The following is a 10,612-nucleotide window of genomic DNA, read 5'->3' as shown; positions in this document are numbered from 1 at the left end:
GTTCAGCCATTCATCCATTTTTGCTTTTGAACTCTATCATCTGCCCCATCTATCCAGCAATCCATACACAGTAATACTGTACATTTATCCCATCTATCCATCCTTCACTTATTACCCACTCCATCCATCCATCCATCCATCCCTTATTACTATTTCATCCATCCATCCATCCATCCATCCATCCATCCATCCATCCATCCATCCATCCATCCATCCATCCATGCATCCCTTATTACTCTTTCATCCATCCATCCATCCATCCATCCATCCATCCATCCATCCATCCATCCATCCATCCATCCATCCATCCATCATTTACTTATTACTCACTCAATCTATTATCCATCACTTATTACTCCATCCATCCAACCAACCACTCACCCATCCACTCATCTATTTATCTATCACTTATTATTCCATCTTTTTATCCATCCACTCATCCATACATAAATCACTTATTAGTCCATACATTAATCACTGTTTACCCCTGCATCCATCCATTCATCCATCCATTCATCCATCCATCCATCCATCCATCCATCCATCCTAATATCTATCCATCCATCCATCCACCCACCCATCCATCTTTTACTTATTATACACTCTGTCCATCCATCCATCACTTATTACTCCATATAACCATTCATCCATCCATCCATCCATTATTAATCTTTCATCCATCCATCCATCCATCCATTACTCCATCCATACAACCAACCAACCATTCATCCATCCATTCATCTTTTCATCCATCACTTATTATTCCATCCATTTATACATCCACTCAGCTATCCATCCATCCATACATCCATCCATCCATCTATTCATTACTTATTACACCCGCATCCATCCACTCATCCATCCATCTATCAATTAATCAATCCACTCATCCATCCACCTATCAATTAATCAATCCACTCATCCATCCACCTATCTATCCATCTATTTATCTACCTATCCATCCATCTATCCATCCATCTGCTTATCCAGTAATCACTGTTTACCCCTGCATCCATCTATCCATACATCCATCTTTTACTTATTATACACTCTGTCCATCCATCCATCCATCCATCCATCACTTATTACTCCATCCATCCAACCATATATACATCCATCCATCCATCCATCCTTTACTTATTACCCACTCCATCCATCATCCATAACTTATTACTCCATCAATCCAACCAACCATTTATTCATCCACTAATCTATTCATCCATCACTTATTATTCCAATCATCCATCCATCCATCCATCCATCCATCCATCCATCCATCCATCTATCCATCCATCCATCCATCCATCCTTCCATCCATCCATCCATCTATTCATTACTTATTACACCCGCATCCATCCATCCATTCATCCATCCCTTATTATCCTTTCATCTATCCATTACCTATTACACCTGAAACCATCCATCTATTTATCCATCCATCCTTTATTACTCTTTTGTCCATCCATCCATCCATCCATCCATCCATCCATCCATCCATCCATCCATCCGTCCGTCCATCCATCCATCCATCCATCCACCCTTCCTTTACTTATTACCCACTCCATCCATCATCCATCATTTATTACTCCATCTATCCAACCAACCATTCATCCATCACTTATTAGTCCATCCATCTATCCATCCATCCATCCATCCGCATCCATCACTTATTACATCATCAATCCATCCATCCATCAATCCATCCATCCATCATTTATTACTCCATCAATCCAGCCATCCATTCATATACCCACCCACCCTTGCTCCCATGCATCCATCCATCCATCCTTCCATCCATCCATCCTTCCATCCATCCATCCATCCATCCATCCATCCATCCATCCATCCATCCATCCATCCATCCATCCATCACTTATTACTCCATCAATCTAGCCATCCATCCATATACCCACCCACCCTTGCACTCATCCATCCATCCATCCACCCACCCATTCTTCCATCCATCCATCCATCCATCCATCCATCCATCATCTTTGTTATGCCTTTTAACCCCTCCATGCATGCACATGCATTGCTAATTAATAGAGCCCACCATTCATCCATATTACTAATCTGTTCACTTTTTCATCCACCTGCAATCATTCACTTATTAATCCATCCTCATCCGCATTCATTCGCTCAGTCATTCATCTGAACAGCTCGTTGTCCTCACCCTGTTCTCTACGGCCAGTATGATGAGGTTGCAGTAGGCATCAGGGCATGGCATTGGCTCCAGGGGATTATGGTTCCTCCTCTCCCAGCTACCATAGGACTTCCCCCTTTCCCAACTCCCTGTGCAAGCCTGCCTGCGTTCCCAGCTGCCACCCGGCGTGTGTTTTCGTTCCCAGCTTCCTCCAGGTTTCCCTCCAGGCCCGTGCCTCTTCTCCCAGCTTCCTCCAACCACACCTACACCTCCCCGTCGCTCCCAGCTGCCCCCTACAGGCCTCCGGTCCCAGCTCCCACTCACGGGCCTTTTCTCCCAGCTACCTCCGCATGGCTTCCGGGTCTGTCTACTCTCCCAGCTCCCGCTCACACGCTTCCGTTCCAGGCTGCCCCCATCACCACCAGCGACACCCCCAGGTCCAGCTCCTCCACCCACACTACCCTGTTTGGGTTCATGCCGGGTTGAGAGTTTCCAGTCTACACCACAGATGGTATGGCGGCGCTCCATGGTGCCTCCTGCTGGCCTGGGGTCAGTGTTGCTTATAGTTTGCCTGCGGCTCTCCAGACCAGTCGGCCTGTTCTCTAGACTGTCACCAGCTAGTACAGTGTCCACATTCAGACCTGTGAAGACAAATGCATATTTAAAGATCTACTTTTCCTTCTTTTGCTATAAAACTAAAGATTTTATTTTTATTTATATTTATGTAGACTTTAGCAGTGTGCGAATTATACATTGACGCTTGGGGGTCATCTTTTTCAGTAATGTTAATGCTAATGTTTACATGCTTACATGCAATGTAGTACATGCTTCAGTGCATCAAATGTCAAATCATTTATTAATAATTTTATATTATTAAAGTTTTTAGTGTTTTGTAGGATAGGCTAGTGTATTCTGACCTGATTAGCTATTTTCGGCTTACTTTAGGTCAAACTGTACAAACTTTTGACTTTACTTTTTAGGCTTTCTGTAGAAACAAACGCCTATATGAGAAATCAGTCTTGTGAACTCTGAATCTGGCGGTTTCAGACTGTTGAATGAATTTTTTTTTTCATAGACTGATTGGTGTGATTATGCATTCACAATAGTATGAACCGTTACAGAGGTGTTTAAATGGATATCTATTACTTTAACTTTTTTAACATTATTATTTAAAATACAGATCAGAGTGAACTTATTCTCTGATTCAAAGGGACCTCCATTCATCTTGTTTTGACATCCTTTAGGGGGGATCAAGCCATAATTAGGGGGGTCAATCCCACCCAAACCCTGTAAGTCTGATGTTTGAGAAAATATGAAGGGTAACCAAATATCAATTCTTTCACAGTTTTTGTACATTTTTTCACAGTTTTTTGTATATCAACTTTAGTTGATGTGTAATGTAGTTGTGTGAACAAAAACAGAATATAATCTCAGAATATAATCTCAGAATATAATACGCCCAAAGTTCATTGCAAAGGAGACACTGGATTTTACAAAGTTATCTTAGCAAAGCCTACAGGAAACAAATTTGGGGGCTACAAAAAAAAAACATCCAGCCTAATGAGATCGTAAACACTTCAGGTTACGCGCATTCACCACACGCATACACCCTGTGCAGCAACGGAGCATGGCAAGATGCACTTTAATGTTATAGCAGAGAACGCTAAAACGCCGCCAAACTCTTTTGCCACAGAACTTCTTCTGTTTCTGGGCTTTCAAAGGAAAGGACACAAAGAGAGAAGTGCTCACAATTTAATTTTAATTATGTTCAAGACAGTTATAAAAATATATAGCTAGCATTTGACAAATGAGAATTTCCAGAATCACTCCCAGTTTAGTGCTGGATTCGGTTAAAAACTTTTTTAATCGACGGAGCTGTGGATTGTGAGTCACAACCTGTAAGTGTTTTTATTTGTTAAAATTAAATAATTACATGCACAGTTTCTAGCATTAACGGTATGGTGTAGCAAGGACGTAAACAAGGATGTAAACAACCGAAAATGCTGTTTGTCACCGTTAACAATTTAGCTACCAATTTATATTTATCAGTCAAACTGCTGTAAACACCCACAATCTTCAGCAGCACGTGCAGTGTCTCTCTATGCGTGTCTCTTTATGCAGATGTTTTCCATGCATTCTACATCTCAAATACAAACTCGCAACCCTTTATTAATTCGGGGTCGCCACAGCGGAATTAACCGCCAACGTATCCAGCATGTTTTCATGCAGCGGATGCCCTTCCAGCCGAAACCCATCTCTGGGAAACATCCACACACACACTCATTCACAGTCATACACTACGGACAATTTAGCCTACCCAGTTCACCTGTACTGCATGTCTTTGGACAGTGGGGGAAACCAGAGCACCCGGAGGAAACCCATGCGAATGCAGGGGGAAACATGCAAACTCCACACAGAATCGCCAACTGACCCAGCCGAGGCTCGAACCAGCGACCTTCTTGCTGTGAGGCGACAGCACTACCTACTGTGCCACTGCATCGCCGCTGTTTATTTTATATATGATTATAAATAATACATTTTTTTCTTCATGACTTGTTGGACTTCTTGAATTTTTTTTAATAAATAGGGGTGTCACATCAATTCATGGGCTTCACAGGGGCTTCGGTCACATGATCTTAAATAAGGACCTTCAGTTGATATTTTAGAGGAATTGCCCGATTTAAAATTAGCTCATATTGTCACACTGAAAGACATGTCTTTTTAGTGACAAAATGTATCAAGTTAACCTATTGTTATCTTTTTAGAAATATATAAATGAAAAAATACATTTACTAAATTAGCCACTTGAAACATTAGACCTGAGCTATTTATTAATGATTTTACAATTTTCTTTTTTTTTTATTTATAAGAGCTGTAATTTATTGAACTATGTTTGAGATGTCACACACAGTTCTGAGATAGGGCTAGAAAATAAATAAATAAATAAATAAATAAATAAATAAATAAATAAATAAATAAATAAATAAATAAATAAATAAATAAATAAATAAGAGGTGCATAAAGAACCATTTACTGCATTTTAGATCACAATATTGATTATATTAGTTTTTGTCATGTGGCACAGTGAAAAAGCATCAACAACCCATAAATTTGCAAAGATATGCTAACAGACAAATTCACAGATCTTTCTCAATACAATATCTCTACTTAACCAGAAGTAGAATAGCTAAATCAAAATGAAAATTCATCATTTACCCACTCTTCATTTTTTCCAAACTTGTTTGAGGGACTTTTTTATGTCAGTGCTACTTTTTTCCCAACATTCTTCATCATATCTTCTTTTGTGTTTAACAGAAAGAAAGAAACTCATGAAGGGTGTGTAAATGATGAGTGAATTAAATCTTCTGGGTAAACATTTCTGCATTTGGCAGAAACATTTAACCATGGGTAAGCTCTGGTATATCTTAAACATTCTCCACAATGTAAAAAAAAAAAAACACAGCAACAAATGTTTATTGTTACTTTAACATCTTAATACGTTAATTATATTTAAACTATTTACTAAGACAAAGTTTAACTTCGTATTTTTAGTTTATGTAACTGATGTATGTTTTGAAAAGTTAATCTGATTCCATTTTGTCAATTTAAACCCACAAAATTAAGGCAGAAAGTTTTTTTACAGTTTACATTTCACTCTTACTAACCAGTTTTGAGCACCAGCAGATGCAGTGCATCATCCCGCAGGTAGGAGGCAGCAGCAATTTCATGTGTAGGGATCCTCAGCAGCAGTTTTTCATTGTCTCTCCAGGTAAGCAGCAGACAGCGAGCAGACAGACTGAGAATACAGTCCTGTTCAACACTGGTCTTCAGAGGTAAAACCCTCAGCTTCTACAGGCATACAGAAATGTGTAGAATGTGCAAAATTTTATTGTGAAGAAGCTTGCTGTTTTAAATTATGTGAAGGCAAAGCACTACAGGTAAAAAGGGTGATTGATAACATTAAGAATTGCAAACTTTTTTTGTATTACACATTTTCTAAAACATAATATTTAAATATGCAAATTATGTATTATTTAGTAATATGCTAATTTATATATACTTTCAGCACAGAAACACTGAAAATGGATGAAGTGAACATATTAGACACCAAAAATGTTTTTTTTTTTTTTAGAGAAGCTCTTTTTAACACTTTGTAATTCTGAAAATACTGTAAACAGCCAAATTGATTTTTGTTTTGTAAAATAAAATGTACATATACACAATAACAAGCACAACCCTCTTTAAAAACCTTTAGAGTGAATAAAACTAAGGTTGGGTGTACATTAAATAAGACCTGAAGTCAACATCGTAAAAAATGTTGGGTTCCACACCATCTATTTGTGTTGGGGCAACATGAACGAATTAAGCTAATTTGGTTTTATTAAATTAAACATAAAACAATTAAGTTGTCCCCTAAAAAACTTCAATAATTGTTTTGTTACTATGGAGACGTGGAAGGGGTGTGCTGGTGGGTAAAAAAATGGGTGGAAGAAAAAAATCAGTGATATGAAGACGTTACCTCACAAAGATGTTTTGCGTTCCCTCGCAAAGATGTTTTGCGTTATGACCCAAAAAAATGTTTTGTGTTATGCATGTATACAGACGTGCCAGCCTGATCTCACGAGAAAACGTAAGTATTTTAAGTTTTGCCAGTTTAGTGGCTAATTTTAATTTTAAAAAGGAGGCGTGGCACCTAACCCCACCCCTAAACCCAACCGTCATTGGGAGATGAGCAAATCGTACTAAATTGTACAAAGTAGATTGTACGAATACATATAAATTAGCAAATAAATCAAAAAGTTATGAATTGCCGTGAGATTGTGTTGGACATGCTCAATGATAAACTGATGCTAGATCAGCTTCTGTACACGCCATTTAAAGAGAAGCTAAAATGCATGACACTTTGGGATTCAGGTGTGTGTTTAAACAGACAATTACTCTTAATAATGTGTAAACATGTTCGTCCTGCATGTTTTATTTAAACACAACTCATTTTCTCTTAAATTAGCACAAACAGTTACTAAAGTAATGGAATGCTTTCATTATAGATCTGTGCATCCTTACAGTGACACCTCTGTTATCAAACAGAAAAAGACGAGAGATTCACTTGCTGTTCTACACTTGTTTGATAACAGAGGTGTCACTTTAAATGGCGTGTACAGAAGCTGATCTGTGATCAGTTTATCATACGGAGCGAGTTCGTCAGTCAGCATTACATGGATTCGCTGAATCAGAGGTTGCATACGAAGGGTGATGATCGGCCAACCCAGGCTCATTCTAAAAACGTAGTCCCGTGGACGTTTCTGGAGACAGCGAAATACGTCCCGGAAGGTACGTGTTTTTGCAGTTTTTGTTTTCGCGAATCCGCAAGAGGCCGCTGTGTGTGCTTTTTCGTATCTCAAATGTCTCTCGCGAGTGCCGTTCACGCCCGCGCTGTTCTCGCGTGAACCCACCAGAGGCCGCTGTCTGACTGAATGATTGACTGTGCGACCGGCCAATCGGCTGACCCACCCTCCTCCTTCCCTAAACCCAACCAATTTTACTGATTGACCCGCCCGCCTACTCACTTCCCTAAACCCGAGCAACAATTTAGAGAAGCCGTCTAGAAAAAGAAAAGCCCTCGTCTGATTTTTTTACCCCGTTTTCGGATTTTACTACGTTCTCACCCTGTTATGAACTCGTTCACTTTATTTTTTGGATTCTGTTTTTGTCTTACCTGATTTCTGGAACCGCTCTTCCCCGGACTCGAACCCGGTCGCGGTGGTCAACTCCTCCTCTCTGCATCTGAAGTCTGCCGACGTACACGATGAGCTGACCGGACAAACTGGTTGCTGCGGGAAAGCCCTTCACACGGAGGTAAGTGGTCAGCCGGTAAGCGCGAAATGGAACAGCGTCATACCGGCCCATAGCGATCGCTTAAAAAAAATAAAATGCAGCCATACGTACCTCCCGGGACGTATTTCGCAGTCTCCAGAAACGTCCACGGGACTACGTTTTCAGAATAAGCCTGGGTTGTGATCGGCACACGGCTTTCATAGAAAGAAAGTGAATGCAGACATTTTTATATTTTAACGTGCTGTAAAGATTAAAAATACATGAGAAATATGGGAAAATACTTAAGGATTGGATGATAGTAGGAAAGAATAGTAAAATACTGGAGAATCACCAAAAAAATATGAGGGTTGACATGTATGAAGTGAACAGGAAGTGTTTGTGAAAAGACAGTTTTGCGATATAATACAAAACGTCTTTGCGAGAGATCAGTGTTTTTTATTTCTCCCACCCATTTTTTTTCTTCCACCCATATTTTCCCCACCATCACGTCCCTTCCAGGTCTCCACATGTTTCAGCTTGTTTTAAAAAAGTAGTACAGCAAACACCATTTTTTAAGTGAGGATTTATGGCTCAGAATGGAGAAAAACATTTTGAGAAAACAGCCTTCACAAATATGTACTGCAATTGAAATCTACAAGCACGAATGTATAAACTGTGACAGAAGAAAGAGTATTTTGCATGTTTTTTTTTTACATAAGTCATTAACAATGAAAAGCCAAAAAAAAAAAAAAACAATCTGAAAATTGTCAAGTGCATAACAGTTATTTTAGTCTGGAGTGTGTTTCTTACCATTTATTAATCATCAAGTTGACATTGAAAACAGTGTTGCCAACTTAGCGACTTTGTCTATAGATTTAGCGACTTTTCAGACCTCCCTAGCAACAATTTTTCAGAAAAGCGACTAGCGACAAATCTAGCAACTTTTTTGTGTGTTACTGGAGATTTTTATAGACTGTCATTAGTCCATACTGTACCGTCCCTACTCTTCTCATCGAGCTGCGGGTCATTCCGTCGGCTCCTCCCCCGCCTCACTGCACTGACAGGCGGCCCAGTCCCCGTACAGCAGCCTCTCCCACCTGCACCCTCACCCCTCTGTGTACCGATGGCAAATGATTGAGCACGGCAGTGTGAAGGTATCTTCCTTGTACAGTCAAACCGATCTACTTCTCCTTTATTTTAACAATTTAATTTGCAAATTTATTCTTTTCTTGTTTACAATCACAGATATTATAAGTGAGAGTTTCAGAACTTGAGTTTATTACGTCTGAGAGATTACTGCAAATTCACCACACATCTATATTGACATACTGTATTCAAACAGTGGCGCCCCCAGAAAATTTTCTTAGGGGTGGCCAGAAGAGGCCGCACCAAATCTTGGGGTGGCACACAAAAAAAATAATGAATTCAGTGTAATGTTATATTTTTGTTTCTGGTAAATGAAATAATGTAGTTTTTATTCATTTAATTAATTCTACTTGAAATATTGCAATTTATTCTTTGAAATAATTCAGCAAGTACATGTGCAAACCAAATAAAAATCTATGTTTATTTTAAAAACACTTTTCATATACTGTATAAATAACTTCTTTTTTACGTGCCTTTATTGTACATCATACGAGATATGCCATGTCTAAAATTAATGAAGATTAATGAGTTTATTATTCCCAGAGATGGGTTGCAGCTGGAAGGGCATCCGCTGTGTAAAAATGTGCTAGATAAGTTGGCGGTTCATTCTGCTGTGGTGACCCTGGATTAATAAAGGGACTAAGCCGAAAAAAAAATGAATGAAAGAATAATGAATTTATTAATTACCCAAACAAATGAACAAACTGAACAAAAGGCATTACTATACACACTCACTATACCTAATAATATTATTTATCCATATTGCTTTTTGAACCATTTTATTAATGCAGCTTCTTCTATTGATATACTGTAGCTTAAGGTAAATATTAAATAGCCATTGCTGTCTATTGAAGGTGTGTGCGTGCTGTCAAGGACGATCGGGGAGGGTAGTGGTGGTTCTAGTTTAAATGACACCCTGGGCGAACCACCCTATACACCCCCACCTCTCTTGAATTGTTAGATTTGTTATTCAATAAATATAACAATTTATTTATATTTATTCTAAATAAATACAATTAATATTAATATACAATTATTATTTTAAATAAATAACAGAAATCAATCCCAAATATTACTGGAAAACAACAACTGGAGTGATATGCCAACATCACTTAAGAAACCTGTTGCATGAAAATTAATTATGACAATTCTAAAGAATACAAAAAATGTATTATAGAATTATCTGTGATCTTTGACCAGATCATGGCTGAGAAATCATGTTATGAAGTCTTACCTCCCTGACTCATTATCCCTCCTTTCTGCTTTAAAGGCATGCTTAGTGAAAGTAACATCATCATCATCATATTATATAAACTTTAAACGACTTTCAAAACTCGCTGCGTGCCGACACCTCTGCACAAAAGGCTGTTACTCCGGTTTCACGGCGCATGAGCGGTGCCTATTATGTCGGCGTGCATGCAAACAACCAACCGGGATTCACACAGGAGTGCGTGAGGCGCGCGGGAATGGTTTTCCGCGCGCATGCGTCAGTTTGCTTTCACCAGCATT

General features: G+C 38.9%; 1 protein-coding gene across 2 annotated transcripts in view; it reads right to left on the bottom strand.

The window, feature by feature from the left end:
* The window catches only part of ccm2l (CCM2 like scaffold protein), a 46,511-nt gene that overhangs the window by 21,244 nt on the left and 14,655 nt on the right, over positions 1-10,612 (bottom strand). Inside the window, exons 4-7 of one of the 2 annotated variants that reach the window (XM_073939835.1) lie at positions 8,090-8,172; positions 7,860-7,987; positions 5,809-5,992; positions 2,174-2,784 (exon numbers count right to left, since the gene is read on the bottom strand). In XM_073939835.1, coding sequence (XP_073795936.1) covers positions 2,174-2,671 — 498 coding nt within the window. In that variant the 5' untranslated portion in view covers positions 2,672-2,784; positions 5,809-5,992; positions 7,860-7,987; positions 8,090-8,172. The remainder of the gene's footprint in view (positions 1-2,173; positions 2,785-5,808; positions 5,993-7,859; positions 7,988-8,089; positions 8,173-10,612) is intronic. The other variant, XM_692004.9, reaches the window with a different exon arrangement.

The sequence above is a fragment of the Danio rerio genome, chromosome 23 (genome assembly GCF_049306965.1).
Source record: "Danio rerio strain Tuebingen ecotype United States chromosome 23, GRCz12tu, whole genome shotgun sequence".
In the NCBI taxonomy this organism is placed as follows: Eukaryota; Metazoa; Chordata; class Actinopteri; order Cypriniformes; family Danionidae; genus Danio; species Danio rerio.
This window is presented reverse-complemented; position numbering and strand designations above follow the sequence as displayed.